The sequence below is a fragment of the Colletotrichum acutatum genome (genome assembly GCF_030867785.1).
Source record: "Colletotrichum acutatum strain CBS 112980 chromosome Unknown BDZ83scaffold_102, whole genome shotgun sequence".
NCBI lineage: Eukaryota > Fungi > Ascomycota > Sordariomycetes > Glomerellales > Glomerellaceae > Colletotrichum > Colletotrichum acutatum.
In genome coordinates, this window is record NW_026849096.1 from 72,714 (window position 1) to 89,859 (window position 17,146).

The 17,146-nt window shown below is 53.3% G+C and overlaps 4 protein-coding genes across 4 annotated transcripts; 3 read left to right on the forward strand and 1 right to left on the reverse strand.

Annotated features, from left to right (window-relative positions):
• Positions 1 to 2,856: 2,856 nt before the first annotated feature.
• On the forward strand, positions 2,857 to 5,106 carry BDZ83DRAFT_586054 (carboxylesterase; the record flags this gene model as incomplete). Its single annotated transcript, XM_060505909.1, has 4 exons — positions 2,857 to 3,912; positions 3,969 to 4,102; positions 4,161 to 4,470; positions 5,056 to 5,106. The coding sequence occupies 4 exons, from the start codon at positions 2,857 to 2,859 to the stop codon at positions 5,104 to 5,106; spliced, it is 1,551 nt and encodes a 516-aa protein (XP_060361169.1).
• A 2,118-nt stretch (positions 5,107 to 7,224) lies between these two features.
• On the forward strand, positions 7,225 to 8,082 carry BDZ83DRAFT_755495 (uncharacterized protein; the record flags this gene model as incomplete). Its single annotated transcript, XM_060514622.1, has 1 exon — positions 7,225 to 8,082. The coding sequence occupies one exon, from the start codon at positions 7,225 to 7,227 to the stop codon at positions 8,080 to 8,082; it is 858 nt and encodes a 285-aa protein (XP_060361170.1).
• Positions 8,083 to 11,618: 3,536 nt separating this feature from the next.
• On the forward strand, positions 11,619 to 13,426 carry BDZ83DRAFT_586033 (alpha glucoside transporter; the record flags this gene model as incomplete). The annotated part of the gene is made up of 3 exons (XM_060505907.1): positions 11,619 to 11,829; positions 11,898 to 13,156; positions 13,214 to 13,426. The coding sequence occupies 3 exons, from the start codon at positions 11,619 to 11,621 to the stop codon at positions 13,424 to 13,426; spliced, it is 1,683 nt and encodes a 560-aa protein (XP_060361171.1).
• Positions 13,427 to 13,573: 147 nt separating this feature from the next.
• Positions 13,574 to 16,764, reverse strand: BDZ83DRAFT_795337 (serine endopeptidase). The gene is made up of 5 exons (XM_060515839.1): positions 16,538 to 16,764; positions 16,136 to 16,477; positions 16,017 to 16,080; positions 15,863 to 15,965; positions 13,574 to 15,790 (listed from the first exon to the last, which is right to left on the reverse strand). Exons 1-5 carry the CDS (start codon positions 16,694 to 16,696, stop codon positions 13,687 to 13,689), a joined length of 2,772 nt encoding a protein of 923 aa, XP_060361172.1. The 5' UTR covers positions 16,697 to 16,764; the 3' UTR covers positions 13,574 to 13,686.
• Between the last annotated feature and the right edge of the window lie 382 nt (positions 16,765 to 17,146).

Genomic DNA, 17,146 nt, shown 5'->3' on the forward strand with positions numbered 1-17,146 from the left:
TGCGTGTGAAAGTGAACACGATTGGGATCATTTAAGAAAGGCGTCTGAAGCAGAAACAAGCTGGTTGGTATCGACGTTCGGGTCTTCGTACTGCGTGACATATTCCATCAAAGCCAAACATGCAGTAGCAAAGCTGTATCTGTGTCACATAACGTACCTTTGAGATTATTACGTGCTGGATTGAGCGAGGGCTTCTTTCGAATATCGACGCGAAGTGTCGGAACCGGGGCTAGATACGCCGGAGGAAGCGTCGAAGCACACCCCGCTTCCCGTTGCAACGAAGGGCGAATTCCCCATTACTTTGTTCCTCCTAGAGACAGGCCTCAGACAGGAAAAAAGATCTAGCTCATAACGTGGGACAAAGTACTCAGTAATATCTTACCAGAACCGGGAGGCGATTATCGCCTCGACAGCGTATCGTAACCTTTGCGACTCCATGTGGGTATACTTACTCATAAACAGGCTAGAAAGCTTCCTTCGGACTGGGTTACAGGTAAAATTTCTTGTTTGATAGGGTGATGTGGAGGCAAAGCACCATAATGAGAGCGAAACCCCGGATTCTAGGTAAGTTTCCCGTCAATGACTATCTTAGCCTGGAATATTTGGGCTCAAAGCAAACCGCAGTCATGAAGGAGCTTTGAAGGATCAAGACCGAGTCATTGCCAACAATTGCAACATCGCTTACGTCGAGTTCCCCATGGGGAATGCCTCTGAACTATCCGTGCCCGAGTAGTGCGGCGTGCCGAATTATCCGACTTCTACTTACTTAGTAGGCACTGGAGCGGGTCGTCAAGCTCCTCACTCTAACTTGACTTGGACATATCTATGTCGAAGGATCATCGCTTATTGGTAGCTGCATACGAACACTCGTGTTCTAGGCTTCTGTTTGAGGAAGCGCACAAATCAAGATGACCGATCCTTTCTCCTAACCTATACAAGTAGTTGTCAGACTGAGCCGTATGCGGGGAATTTGACAAGGGCGACTAAGTAGGTGGTATTAGAATCCTGCATCTGTTGTGGCGCGAAGTCTATTGTCGCTTGTCAGTCGGTGATCTTGGGACTTTCCAAGGTCTAAGAAGGATTCAAACGCATAGCCGCGAGCAACTTTTTGATCCTCAAGAAGCCAAGAAATCGTATGCCATTCGCGGAAATTCAAGAGCGAAATTGGGATCGGATTGAAAAAAAAAACAGCGTGGTTGGCGCGCCTGGTTTTCATTGACGTCGAAGGAAGAAAGCCTAGATACCCATGGCAGATGAAATGTAATTCAGGAGGCCAAGGGGCATAAAGCACAATTAAATCCGGCGAGCAAAAACCTATAAAATGTTCGCCTTTCCCACGCTTCGACTATTTCTATCTCTCGTATCTAACAAGCAATCCAATCCTCCTTCTAATCACCTTGTCCAACTTCAGTCTGTGAGTATCGAAGCCTCTTAAACCAGTCTCCAGCATCTCTCGAGGGCAAGACTAACGAGGCCAGCACATACCTTCGCACATCCAACTTCTCGAATAATCTCAACCACAATGAAGTTCACCGCATTCGTCCTCACTGCTCTGGCAGCTGCTTTTGTCTCGGCCACCCCAATTGCCGAAGCCGAGGCTCCTGCTTTGACCTTCAGAGGTGAACAGTTGGAGGCTCGCGCCTACTGGTGCACCGCTTGCAAGAACGGAAAGCAAACTTGCTGCACCGCCACCCAGTGCAGCTCTGGCTATCCGTGCTAAACGATGAGCTTGGAACGAGATCAGCCGAATCTGTGTCGGATGTCACAAACTCAACAGCTCCATGAACCACTATTTGACACCGAGTGGGCAAGTTCATGAATATTGAATCACCTTGGGCAATAAAAGGCATGATTTGAGACGGAATGGCATAACTTTCATGGCTCTCATTATAACTTTGAACAGTCATTACAACGTAATATCAATTGCACCTACTGTCAAGAAGTACTAAGTCTTTCATCAGACTTATCTTGTAATCCTGAATCTAAGAACGTGCGTCCCCTTACTTATTGCAAGTGCGGGTAAGTCCTAATCACCTTACCTTACCTTGCGAAGCAAAGCCATGGTCTTGGCCTATGGAGGTGGAAGTTGCATTTCTGTTGTACTCAGAAGCTTACCCTGACCAACTCGCACCTTCGGAACTCTTGCAAATTGGTCTTACTGTATGTAGCCTTCTTGAGTAGGCGCTGTTAGCATCGTGGCTCTCAGTGATGCTGCGGACCTACCAAGATCTGGTTTATGTCTTCACAATCGGGTGAAGCCCCCGAAATCGCTGCGGACCTAACCAAGTTATCAACTCATCCGAGTTCCGCTGACAAGTTGCTGACGAGTTGCGGACCACGTTTGCAGTGGATTCAATACTATCCCCAATCCCCGTTTTCTCCGATCCTCAAGCGGGCTCTCAGGGGCACAAGAGTTGTTTGGCAGCATCCGATTGCTGATCGACAGGTCCAGGTGGAGGGCGCGGCAGGGATTTGACTCGCAAACCCATAACAGAGACGTTTAACCCCTCCATCTCACCAATGACGCCCGTCTCTCAACTGGAGAACTGCCGATGTCAACGTTGAAGAGTGTGGGGTTCTGCCCACCAATTTCCGATGAAAGGCGAACCGTGCAACGTCTTGTTTCCCGTTCGGGCAGCGCAGAGTCGCGATGCTGGTGGAGCATCGGTCCATTGAAGGATGTCATTTAGGAGTCGGGATTGCTAGGATGTCGAAAAATTGCGAAGAAGCCCCCCGAGTTCCGGAGGACTTCCGTGATATAATTCTAGAGCCTCTCCTGATGTCGAAAGGGACAGATGCCAAGCCACTCTCGTCAACTACAGTCTGTCGCTTCAGTCATAGAGAGTCGCCTCCATCATGATGTGCAACGCGAAGTTTGTGGCCACCTTTGCTGGCCTCCTCGCCTCCGCGAGCGCAGGTCCCAGCGTACGACTCGACAACGGTCTGACGGTCCAGGGCCGGATCGCCCCCAATGTCTCCAATGTCGCCGAGTTCCTTGGCATCCCCTACGCCGCGCCGCCACTCGACGATTTGCGCTGGGAGCCCCCTCAGCCCTATGTTGCTCCCCAGTCAAGCAATCCTTTCGCCAATGGAACCGTCCTCAACGCTACAGCGCTGCCGCCGTCATGTTGGCAGTACATTTCCATCCACCCGGCTATCCAGCGCGTGGATGTGCCCGAGTTCATGATCGGTGATGCCGGTATGGACGAGGACTGTCTCACTGCTAGCGTGTGGGCCCCTGCCGGCGCCGTTCCCGCCACCGGCGAGCAGAAAGCTTCCGGAGAGGGACTGCCGGTCATCATTTGGTTCTACGGCGGCGGCTTCGAGACGGGCGGCACCGACGTTCCCTACCAGATGCCTCAGAACTGGATCCAGCGCTCGCAGTCGCACATCTTCGTCACCTTCAACTACCGCATGAAGCTCTTTGGTTTCCCCAACTCTGCTGCGCTCAAGGAGCAGAACCTCGGCCTAATGGACCAGCGCTTCGCCGTTGAGTGGATCCGCGATAACATCGCACAGTTTGGCGGTGATCCTGAGCGCATGACTATCTGGGGCCACTCCGCCGGTTCTATCGCCGTCGATTATTATAGCTTCGCGTACGCCGAGGACCCCATCGTCAGGGGCCTCATCATGGACTCCGGCACGGCGCACCTGGATCAGCTGATGAACCATGACGAGACTCACTCCAACTTCACGTTCGTCGCGCAGCAGCTTGGATGCGGCAATTCGACAACTGCCGAAGCTGAGTTGGCATGCATGCGCAAGATTCCTGCAGAGAAGCTTGAGAACTTTGTGGCCACTTACAAGGACTCTGAGGTCACGCCTACCATTGGTTTCTCACCTCAGATTGACAACAAGATTGTCTTTGCCAACTACACCGAGAAGGCTGCGCTTGGCGAGCTGTCTGACCTCGTGAGTTCACCCTGAGGAGGTAATTATAGTACGAGTGATTTGCTGACAACTCACAGCCCGCAATTATTGGCTTCAACGCCGCAGAAGGCCTCTTCCTTGCCCCTTACGATGCGGAGAACGGCCCTGACCCCGCCGTCGCGGACGCCTTGTCCTACCAGTTCTTCTGGTGCCCTGCCACCAAGACCACCAAGTGAGTATCCTGTGCAATGCCCACCGCGAGTTCCTTTATTCTAATCAACAAAACTCAGCGAGCGTCTTGCTGCGGGAAGAACCACTTACCGCTACTACTACTCTGCCGTATTCAACAACACCTCGCCCCGCCCATGGATGGGTGCCTACCATGGTAGCGAGCTTCCCATGATCTTTGGCACGCATGCCGACTTCCGCGGTAACTCCACCGCATTCGAGTATGAGCTCAGTCACGTCATGATGGATGCGTATGCCACTTTTGTGAAGGACTCGACCGCAGGTCTGGATGCTATTGGGTGGCCTGTCTACACGGCCGAGGACCGTCTTGTTCGTAGCTACGGCCAGAACAACAACGTCACCGTCGTTGTTGTTGTTGTTGTTGTTGTTGTATTTAACGCCGTGGCGGCCGGGCTAGAGCCCTTACCGCAGACCTCCCGAAGGGTATATGGCGTGGAGGGCCGTGAGCCAAGGCTACCTACTCTACAGTACGTCGTCTCTTTACATCGTCCTCCAAATCATGCCTTGTGGCCACTACGCGTTCTGTCTGTCCCCGGTTCCCGCTGGTGCCCCAGTTTCATTCTTTCCCAAATCGTCCCTTGGAATCGGGAGGTTCTTTGTAGTCCGCACTCACATCTACCTAGGTGTGGATGCTGCTACCGCAGACAGATCTTCTGGAAGAAGTCCGTCACGCGGAGAAAGGCCTCGAAGCCTCGTGGGTCGGTGATTAATCTCTTGAAGTAGGCCTCGAGAGATCCCATAGGACCTATGGGCTCGGGCATACTGCGAGAGTGGAGGGTCGGCCACCGTTGCCTCCTCGCCAGCGTTAGTCGACAGTAGACCAGGTGGTCCACGTCTTTCGCCTCTCCACAAGAGCACATCATTAGAGCGTCGTCGTGGTTGAAACGTCGGTGATATTGCTCGAAGTCCCCGTGACCCAACGTCACCGTCGGCAAGCGCACGCTGTCTGATATTGAGACAGAGTGTGCGAGCCAGGGGCTTTTGTAGATGCATTTGTTACTCTAATATTCAATTCATATTATTGTCCATCAATTGACCCCAAATCATGATTCATGAGACTTATTAACTTGATATGGACATCATGTGAAGTACGTGTGAAAGAATTCAGACACAGTTTTGTTCTTGGCCCGCAATTGGCCTCTAACTTCCAAGCAGTCGAGCATTTGTAAATTCTTCATGAATGCATCTTCCCTCGAAAATTTCTGGCATCACTTATTTGCCATTGACCGCCGCGACTTGAGCCCCCTGAAAGTTTTGCCATATTCGGGTTGAAAATAGACATTAGTTGGCTCGTATTGTAAATTGTTTTCTAGGTTTCAGAGTTCCAGACAAAACTTGTGGTCTTGAGCTAGAGGCTATTCTAAAAGCTTCAAAACATTATAGTTCTTTGCTCATGAATCTGAAGCAAAGTAATATCATCAGTCCTCTATGCACAATGATTTCACACAGGCATTGTAGCCACCTTATCCTTCTACTCCAAATTTACTATCAAATCATTTCACACCCTTGTCCAAGATAATGGTGATGGTGCCCAAACAAACGCCAAGGTGAGTTGCGGAAAGAAGTCTAAAAGCCAACGGCACGTGGAAAGCAAAGAGCCTGGGCAACTTGAGCTACTAAGCGCATCAAATGACATCTCCCATACGCCAATTCTCCTTGTCAATCAGTGAACAGTTCTCATCATGTTCTATGTGATATCTTATATTCATCTGTGAACCAAGACACCTTAGTATTCTTGACCTTTCGTCTGGAGGATTCAGTGTCTTGCCCTTCGTGACTCGTCCAATTGATTACAATTTTATCGTCTCAACTTCTTCATCCTGACCGGTGATCCTCCCAGCCGTCCCAACCCCATTCCGGCAACTTTGGATAAATCCAGCCGTCTTAACTTTTCATGTCCTTCTAAGACTTGGGATATGGTGCCTTCTACCGTTCGTCTAGTCTACCAAACTCCGGGTTGCTCCCGCCCTGCCTATCTCATGCGGCTTGCACAGCTCCCAGCAGCTGTGTCTACTGCGGCTTGCATGGTTCCCGTCACTCCATTCAACCGCGGCTTTGAAGGCATCATGATTCCTGAGGACAACTCCTCATGCTTAGTCGACAATCATGAACTATCCACCATTGTGATTAGTCGCCGAGGGCTTTTCTTTTGTTTACCTTCCTTTTTCTCTTTCTCGTCGCATCACCCACCTTCCAGAGAGCTCTTCTTTTCCTCAGCCGCGATTTTGGTCAGAATTCAGTCAAACATCAAGTACGCCATCGCGCATTATCATCGAAAGAAGCTCCAGCACTCCTCTTCATCGTAAGTTTTTCATTTCTATCTTCTATTCTATTTTCAGAGAGATGTATCATTGTGGAAGAGCAGGATTACTGACCGCGCGGATTAATTTAGCCTCACTGTCCTCACCTTTGACGCGGACCGTCACCCGATCGACAAGCCGTTACCATCGCCATCTTCATCAGTTGTAGCTACCAGCAGCTATCCTCATCCTCGGACCACAGCGTCATCTACCTTAGTCGAAAAATTATCGACATCAGCATCCGCAGTCCTCACATCGTCACTTCGATCAGTGATTGAACTCTTTCGTCTGTACTATAGTCGCTACAGCTTCATGTTCATCGAGCAGAACCATAACCAGTGAGTCTTCATCCCTGGACGATTGCCTCTAATATTCTTTTCGCAAAGCCTTGCGAGACTAATCTTCTGCGCGACCAGATACAATGGAAAGCAACATGCAGCAGCAGCAGCAGTCCAAGAGCCAGGCTTCTGGTACCAACGCTTCTGACGGCAACATGAGCGCTTATGATTATGGCGCCCAGCAGATTCAGCAGCATCAGGCCGAGAACAATGCTCCTGATGACCCCGCTGCTGACAGCCCTGGTCATGACAACAACCTGCACGCTCACGATGATGATATCCAGCAGCTTCAGCAGCACCAGGCCCAGCAGCACCATGTGCCTGCCCCCAACTCTCACCCCGGCATGATCCCGTAAGCACCCATCCATCAACATTGACATGTTACGTTGATGCTGACCCTGCACAGGATTGCCCATGATTCCAGCGCCCAGCAGCAGCAGCAGCAGCACCACCACCACCACCACCACATGGCGGCTCAGACCCACGGCCAGGGCTTCGACCAGAGTCATCGAGCCTACCAGATGCCCAGCCCTGTCAGTGCCGGGCACCCTGCTCCCAATGTCCAGAACGCCATCGTGGCTGCCCAGGCTCCTCAGCACCAGCACCATTCTCAGGCTTTCGGCCAGGTTCTTCATGCCCAGCAGCAGGTGTACACCGCTATCGGTGCCGCAATGTCGGCTAACAACAACAACAACAACAACAACAACAACAACGCCAACATGGCTGGTCAGCCTCACCAGCAGCAGATTCCCAACGCTGTCGGTGCCGGAAATCCTGCCCCTAACATCCTCAATGCCATCATGGGTGCTCAGGCTCCCCAGCCTAGCCTCCCTGGAGCCGCCGACCCGAGACCGTGCTCAAAGTGCCGTAAAAACGGCAATATTGCCTGGAATACCCGCTGGCAGGACCCAGACGCACAGCCGCTCGTCTGCAAGACGTTCGCCACTTGCAACCACTGCAAGTGGTCCCCTCGCTTGCAGGACGAGCCGGCTGTCAACTGGGTCCTGCGCAATGCCCCTTGGCTCATCAATGACATCGGAGCCTACTGCCCTTGTTACGTGGGTGATGCGGGTAGTCACTGGCCTCACCCGATGTGTGTTACTCGCACCCGCGCGGGTCCTCGCGCTCCGCCCGCCATCCTGACCGCTGCTCCGGCCGGTGTTGCTGCCGCCGCGCCTCCTGCTGCTCTCCTTGGGGCTCCGCCTGCGGGCTTCGTGCCCAACCCTGTGGCTCCTGTCGCCCCGATGTTCCCTGCCGCCGGCGCCGCTCACTATGACCGCGACGATGGAGATCCCGAGCTTTTCGTTATGCAGGACGAGTATTAGGGAGGACTTGATGTGTCTTTTTTTAGATTAGAAGCCCTCCTCGCAAGGGGAGGGTTAGTTAAAAATGCAATAAGAAGATTTCAAAGCTCTAGAACGTCACTTGCTTTGTTCCTTTTCGACCCAGTAATTCACATACCGTAATAAGTTTTCTTTCATAGTCTAGAGGTTTGCTTTCCCTAATGCACGTATTCGTGTGAGAATCTGCTACCAGTGAAAGTCAAGGCTCGGCGGTACTTACTTATGTTAGGCTTACTGCTCTGTCACTCCAGTTGCCCCGATGTTCCCTGCCCCCGCCGCTAAGGATCATGACCGCGACGATAGAGATTCTGAGCTTTTTGTGATGCAGGGAGAACACTAGGGAGGACGTATTATGTCTTTTCTAGATTCTAAACCCTCCCCTTTTCGGGGAGGTTAATCCATAAGTATAATAGATACTCGAGAGCTCCTGAACATCACTTTCCCCTGTTCCTCTGGATCCAGTAGTTCACACAGCACAATGAGTTTCTTTTATAGTCTGGAAGTTTCCTATCCCTAATGCACGTATTCGTGTGAGAATTCGTTGCTGCCAGTGTAAGTCGAGGCTCGGCGGTACTCATGTTATGCTTACTGCTCTATCACACCAGCTGCCCCTGTGGCCTATGTGCAGTCGGCGCCTCTCAGGACGACGTTGACGACGGAGATTCCGAGCTTTTTGTTATGCAGGACGAGCATTAGGCCAGAAGTTAGGTACTATCTAAGATTAGAGGCCCTCCTTAGAAGGGGAGGGTAGTCAAGAGGGAGAATATATGAAGTGATTTATATAGAAGAAAGCTCTAAGCCATATTTCTACTCTGTCCTTTTTAGACTCAGTACTTCACATAATATCATGAGTTCTTTCTATTAGTTAAAAGTTTTTTTTCCCTAATGCACGTATTGTATGAGAATCCGTTGAAGACCAGTGGAAGTTGAGGCTCAACGGCGGCTTATAATCCTGGCTCCATGGTTCTAGTGGTCCTCATGCCCCCGTGGTCTCAATTGAGGTGCTCTATGCAGACATGCGAGTACTGCTCTCCTCGGAGCTCCGCCTGCAGGTATTGTGCCAAAACAGATTGCCCATGTTGCTACCGATACAGACGATGGAGATGCATAGTTACTTACACGCTGATACAGGGAGATAGTTCATAGGGCTAGTATAGCGACTAGACATCCAGAACGATACGTTGTTGGGTTCTTTTTAGGTTTAGCAGTCCAAATGGGACAATGTGCTCCCTTCACAATGTGGGACTAACCTACCCTTAATGCACGTATCCGTACATACGAGGCTCCGTTGCGACCAGTGGACGTCAAGGCTCGGCCGAGGCAGGCCGAGAAGGAGGAGCAGAATTGGAGAAGACAGGGAATTGATTCGCGCGGAACTCCACAGCAGCAATTGCAAAGTGTGACTGGTTGGGACCCTTGGGGGCGACGGCAATAGGGAGGTTTAGAGCCGAAAGTCAAGACACATTCCCTGTCGACCTGGCAGATGCCTGCATGAAGGTGGTGTCTACTTTCTGGGGGAATCGGATGGTGGGAGGGAGCGTCCCCTTCATTTGAAAAGGACAAGACCGCTTGGTTGGGCGTAGCCAGTCGTCTCTTCGGAATCGGCATCTACATGTCTAACTAGAGCCAAGAACGGCGTGTACTAGGCGTCAAACGTCAGCATCAATCAATCTTCTCGCAGGTCTCCGTCCATTGTATCTTTTCATGCCGTGTCTAATCCCAATGACGGGCCAGGAGGCTACGGACAGGCCGGAGTGAACCGAAATGACTTGGGAGAAAAACGTGGTCAAAGTCGGCTGTTAAACGTAGGTCAATGGATAGTGGATGTTGTTGCTGGTCGTTCGTTGATTGTTCTCCTGAGGTTGCAGTGGTTACTGTCGGGTGCAACCGGGGATGACCCATGAGTACGTACTGGGTAGGTCCGGAGCATGGAAGGAATTACCTAAGCCCGTAGCCCGGCACGAGAAGAGGGATACGTACCCAGACATTGAACCGTTCGCTCTGCACCTCGAATTCTCATTCTTTTCGTGACTGCTTCTCCTCCCGACTTCCACATCAAATAAGACCTTATTCAAGAATAATGAAGCTGTCTCTCCTCATTAGGGTACATAGTAGCTGCACATGTCTGCTCCAACGGCAACAAACCAACAAACGAAAGCGAGGTGGTGGTATTGCAGATGAAGGGCGCAAAACTTGGGGAAACCCAGCAGAAGAGGTTTGGCTGGGTCTGGATGGGGAAGTGCTTCAGCGCATCCCTTCGCTAACTGGACCGGCCATCAAGGCCTAGACGGTTTGCCCTACAGCGAACTCCAGCGACTCCTCAGCGGCCCCGGGCATCCAGTGCGGCCCATCACGCCACTAAATCCCCAGACTTACCCCACATCTCCTTCCTCGTAAGACCCACTCTGACCCTCCTCACCCTCGCTAAGGCCGCGCTAGTCTTCGCCAAACAACACTAGACTTCTCTTGGACGCGCTGGGCACATTTACTCTTCCGATCCCCCAGGCCACCCGCCGCCATCCCCAACCGCCAATTTCGTCCTTAGGAAAAGTTCCACCAATTGTCCTCCTCTAAGCCTCGGGCGACATTTCCCTTCTAGCCTCTTGAAGTCAAGTTTGTCTCTTACGCTTCCTCTTTGCTTGATGCCTCGATCCCAGACTGACCACTGACCAGAAGTCCCCCCAGATTCGACGGTCCGTCGTCCCTACTGCGCCGCCATCCTGCCTCCCCATCTTGACTTTTTGTCAGTCACCAACAGTCACGAGTCCTCCCCCTTGTCTCCAGACTCGTTACGAAAGGCTCCTCGAGGACGAGAACCCCGGACTCCTTTTGGCACCACATCGACCATGGCCCATCAGTAATCTACCTCTCCCCGCCCCCGGGTGGCTTCCCTTGGCTACTCCCGCCGGCGTCTTGTATGTTTCGACCATTCACAGCTTGTCAAACCCCTCGCCTCTCTCCGCACTTTCTTCCCCATGGCTTCCTTCACCCACTCAACATCTTCCAAGACCGTCAATCCCGCCGCTAACCACAAGGCCCCGATCGGCTTTCCACTTGAATGTGGGTTCTACCTCGCACATGGCCAGCATTTGCCATGCCCGCCCAGACATCCAGTCCCATGAGGAGAGCATGGCTTGAGCGTGAACGGTATAGCCTACCCCGGCCGGCACGACGAAGGATCTCCAACACGGTCTGATTGGGGAATGGGCCATCCAAAGAGGCCAAGCTTGGGGGAAACAAACTGCCTCTCCACGGGGTCGGCTCAGGCCAGGCCAACCCAACCATCCCATCCTCGTCCCAGTACCATGCATATTCTGCAGACTGCAACCATGGCATGAGACGAGAGGAAGCCGACTGTTTGGTACCACCTTGATCTCGCCTCGAAGCAACTTTAAAATAATCCAACTGCCCACCCCCAGCTCACCGTGCCTGGTCCTCCTGTCTCTTCTCGATACGACTCTGCTCCAGGAGCTTGCCCATCGTCAACAGCTTCAAGCAGCCCGAGAGCGTTCGCAGCCATGTCCAACGACATCACCCAGAAGACGGCTTCTCAGCCACAAGACCCTATTCACGTCGAAAAGGGTCCATCTCACATCACCCACCTCAACGATGTGAGCCTCGACGACAAGGGACTCAACAATGAGGCCCACGAGGGTACCAACATTGAACACAGTTTCGGTGTTTGGCAAGGTCTCAAGACCTACAAGCGCGCCGCCTTCTGGTCCATCCGTGAGTTGTCCTCCTAAAACGGGCCTTTTGCTTACAAGTAATCGTCTAACGCTTCTCCTCCTCGCCAGTCATCTCAACCACGGTCATTATGGAGGGTTACGACGTCACCTTGATCGGCTCCTTCTACGGTTATCCCGCATTCCGCGAAAAGTACGGCGAATACCTCGACGAGGAAAACGGCTACCAGATCTCTTCATCCTGGCAACAAAAGTTCAACGCCATCGGAGCTGTTGCAAACATCGTCGGCGCCATCTTGAACGGATACTTCACCCCAAAGTTCGGTCACCGCAAGGTCCTCATCTTTTCTCTCGTCTGGCTCGCCGCCTTCGTCTTTGTCGTTTTCTTCGCCCACAACATCGAGATGCAACTGGCTGGTCAAGTTCTCTGCAACGTTCCCTGGGGTGTCTTCGCCACAACTGGTCCTGCGTACGCTGCCGAGGTCACGCCCCTTGCTATTCGTGGATACCTGACTTCCTACGTCAACCTTTGCTGGTGTATCGGTCAGTTCATTTCTGCCGGTATCCTCAAGGGCCTCGTCGACGTCAAGGGTCAGTGGAGTTACAAGATCCCCTTTGCCGTACAGTGGGTCTGGCCTATTCCCCTCATCATTGCCGCTTGGCTCGCCCCTGAGTCTCCCTGGCACCACGTTCGTCAAGGCAACCTCGACGCGGCCAAGAGGTCGCTAGCGCGCCTCTCAGAGCCTGAACACAACGTTGATCTTGATGCTACTGTGGCCATGATGGTCCACACGAACAAGCTCGAGATTGAGGAGCAAGCCGGCGCTTCTCTGTTTGACTGCTTCAAGGGAACCAATCTCCGACGTACCGAGATCGCTTGCATGGCATTCATGTCTCAAATTACCAACGGCGGCGCCCTCTGCTACTCCGGCTCCTTCTTCTTCCAGCAAACTGGAATCAGCGCCTCCGCTTCGTACGCCATCAGCTTGGGAGGTACCGGCATCGCCTTCCTTGGCACCTGCATCTCTTGGCTTTACATCTACAAGTTTGGTCGTCGTACTATCTGGATTGTCGGCTTCTCTCTTCTCGTGGCCTGCCTATGGATCATCGGATTCTTGTCTGTTGCCCCGAACCAGACTGGTGGCATCATCTGGGGACAGTCAATCCTTTGCGTCGTATGGCTCGGCTTCTACTCCATGTCCGTCGGTCCTATCGTTTACACCCTTGTCGCTGAGGTCGGCTCTACCCGTCTACGCACCCAGACTGTCGTCTTGGCTCGCAGCACCTACTACGTCGGTAACATCATCTGCGGTGGCCTCATCCAACCCAAGATGCTGGCACCTGGTGACTGGAATCTGAAGGGAAAGACTGTAAGTGACAATACCAATCTCAAGCCGTATCTGTGCAAAACTGACTTTGACGTACAGGCATTCTTCTGGGCTGCCCTTGCTACCCTTACCTGGGTCTGGGGTTACTTCCGCATGTTCGAGACCAAAGACCGCACCTTTGGCGAGATGGATGTCATGTTCCAGAAGGGTGTCTCGGCTCGCCAGTCCGGCAAGTACCAGCTTACCTCGGAAGAGGTGTTCGTTGCCGAGCAGCACCAGACCCTGAGCAGAAACCAGACGGAGAAGTTGTGATTTATGATCAAGTTATGAGTTAGAGATACCAGAACATAATCCCTTTCGAGGGACTCAGTCATTTATAGCCATCTATATCAGACGATGAAACTGTCGGCACGCATGGACGCGAGCCTGTCAAATTCAAAGTCGGAGACATGATACCCAATGCGAAGTATATTTCTTGCAGAGATGATCTTGTCTCTATACATGAGCGACGACACCTACACGCTACTACTGCCATCATGCCACACAGCCATCACTTAACTTCGAGTTAACCCTCAAACTGACAGAGGCAAGACTTCAAAAGCGGGAGTCTCGTAGACATCCCAATTATCCGAAGCCTCAGGGTTGCCGAACGGAACCAAAGCAGCGAATCGCATCTTATACTTGCCAGGCGCGATCTGCGTGCCATTCGCCAGACGACCCAGCCACCACAACTCAACACCGTACACACCGACGATGTCTCTAGGCACGTCACGCATGGGCAGCGTAATGATATCGTTCGGATCGTCCACACTAGGATCGATAAACGTCTTCCCCGAGGCCTTTGACCAGCTCGTTGCCGCGCCCACGAAGCCAGCCCGGCCGACAACGGGAGGGTACTTCCAGTCCCTTTCTACCCAGGACGCATCAAAGATGTCCCATCGCAGCTCACGGGTGGCGTACTGAATGCGGGCGTATAGGTTGGGGAAGTCCTGTACCGCCGGGTCAAGGTTGAACGTGAAGTTGGATTTCTGGGCGATGGGGATGTCGCTACGGGTAGACGTGATGCGCGGGAAGCCTGTCGGGTACTGGAACATGATGCCAACGTCCTTGTGCAGGTCTGCAGCTAGGCCTAGGTATGGCACACCGAGCGTCTCACCGTTACTTCCCTTGATGAGGACCTTTCCGCTGTAAAGGGGCAGCTTGGCCGGGTCAAGGCTCTGGGCCGCGGCGTCAGGGTAGTTGAAGCCGAATTGAGCAGTCTTCGTCTCGCCCGGCTGGACAGTCAGGGGGCCGGGGAAGGAGATCGAGGGCGTCATCTTCTGAGGCGCGGCCATGACCTCCTCGAACCACGCGATCTTGGGCGTCCCCCAGGCGGTCGGGTCGAGGTTGACGGTGTTCATGCCGCCAAAGTCCTGCTGCTCGAAGGTATACGTCACAGGCTCCGCGCCGGCATTGGTGATGTCGACGGCATGGTACCGGCTAAAGTGATGTGTGTCGTTGAGAGCGAACTTGGCAAAGGAGAGGGCGGTGCCGTACTCGAGGACTTTGGTGGCGTTGATGAGACCCGTTCCGACTTGCGCTACGGGCGCGAAGAAGTCATACGGGTTGTTCTCGAGCTGACCGTCATCCCATTTTATCGCCTCGCCGGAGGAGATGAGACGCATGGCGAGGTTCTTTGCCCATTCTGGTCCGTGGACGCTGCGTCCTCCGAACTTACCCGCCCAGAGAGCCGCTACGCCGGCGACGTAGGGACAGCTCATGGACGTGCCGCTGAGGATGGAGTATCCCCCGCCAACATAAGAACTCAAGATCTGGCCGCCCGGGGCTGCGACATCAGGCTTGATGAAAAGGTCATTCGTGGCGCCGATGGACGTGAAGGAACTCGCGACGCCGCCGTTCTCTTCGTTTTTGATGCCGACGATGTGGAAGATGGGACGCTCCGTGAAGTCTGCCGTCACCTTGCCGCCCGCGCGGACGGTGTCGATGATGGCGGCGCCGACGCGCGCGTCAACCATTGCGATTAGACTGGAAGTGTCTTCGGTCGTTGGGCGCACGAGCGGCATCTCGTTGCTGTAGAAGAGGATGTGTGAGGCATTGAAGGGGGCTAAGTTACGCTGCTTCTGGTCAAAGTTGCAGCCTCCCCGGCGGACGAGGGCCACGACTCCCGTCAGGTCCGGGGTAGTTCCCACAGGAAGAGGGTTGCACGCCTCATCAGCGGTACTTGAATTGAGGCTTAATGGCACAATGGGCCAATCCTGCACCTCGGAAGGGTACCAATCCTCAACAGCACGATACGCAACCCTCGTCTCATTCGTCTCCCCGCCCAGAGAGAAAACACCCCTGAACGACGAAGACGCGAGGACGTCGGCTTCGACAGAGGCCACAGCGACGACGTGCTCGCCTGAGGAGCCGCTGCTGGCCGCGTAGGCGCCAGCTTGCCCGTCGTTGCCGGCGGAAATTGTGATGACGACGCCCTGGTCTACGAGGCGGGTGGCGACGACGGCCCAGGCGTTGTCTGTGAAGCCGCTGATGCCGCCGATGGAGGAAGTGATGATGTCCACGCCGGCTTCGTAGGCTGCGAGGAAGGCTTCGATGAGGGTGTCTTCGTCGGTGCCGTCTACTGTGCCGAAGACTTTGTAGGCGTAGAGGGTTGCTGCTGGGGCGACGCCGGTGAGGCTTGAGGGCGTGTCAGCTGAAGGGTCTCCTTGAGATTGATGGATTACTCTGTGATGTGAGTTCTGGACTTACATGCTGCTGTTGCCGGCGATGATGCCGGCAACGTGGGTTCCGTGGCCTTGCTGGTCCAAGGGGTCGGCGTCGGGGTTCTTTACTTGACCCTCGTTTGGCCAAGCTGAAGCTGTTAGTATCTGAATCACTGGAGGTAGGTTTCAAGTGAACTCACATCCATCACCAACAAAGTCATAACCACCAGCAACCTTGAAACCCTCACCAAATCCACCACCGAGCTAGCAAGTGTCAGTTACTCACCCAACTGTTCACAACGGAGTCTCATTCACGTACCGCTTCATGAGTATACCAAATCCCAGTATCAACAACAGCAACCTTGGCACCCTTGCCCAACACACCAGCCTCATGCAACTTATCGACGCCAGTCATGTGGTGAATATCATAGTCGATGGCAGTAGCATTCTCCACAAACGAGGCAAGCGGCGTGCTGGGCGCAAGCTTCAACTTGCGGGATTGCCATGCCACTTTGACGGGCTCAAGCGCCTGCAGAGAGTCAATGTTCTCTACGTCGGTCTCGACGGCGGCGCCAGTGAAGATGTCGCTGGTGAAGACGCGGAGGACCTTTGCGCCGCGCTGGTTGGCGATGTCAGCGGCTAGGGCTGATGCGTCGGCGCCCTGGGGTTGTTAGTATGGTTCTTCGGTTGTTTGGTAGAGGCTGAGAGAGATGAGGTATACCTTGTCGAACTCGACGATGAAGCGTTTGGGCTCGACTGTCGTCTTGTTTGCTGCTGTCTCGGGGGCGTTGTCATCGGCTCGGCGCATGAGCGGGTGATTGCTCTGGGCGGCGATGCCTGCCACGCTCGTGGCGGCAAGCAAAAGAGTGGACAGATGCATCCTGCGTCAAGGGTAAATAAGCAGCCTTCTGATGATTAAACGAATGTGAGATCACAAGAGATCTGGTGACGTGAAGCCGTGCCCCTCGAAAGCCTCTCCTTCAACTGTACAAGAACATTTCAATGGCATTATATAGGTACAGCAACGACTATATCACGACACCATCGCGACTCGTATCTTGAGCATCTAATTTCCATTATCCAGCGCGTCCGGCGTGTTGTTGCATTAGCCAGTGACCCCAACGCAAGTGACATGCCAATACAATCGTAGGTCGTTCGTATTCGGTGTTGCGACCCTATCAAGCATGGGTTACCGACAAGGGCATTCATTAAACATCTTGGCAAGTTGAGGGGCTATCTACCACTGCTATCCTCATCACGTCTCTCAACATGCTGTATCAAGAGAGTCAACAGCAGATCACACGATTCGCCATATCTCGAGGATAAGACT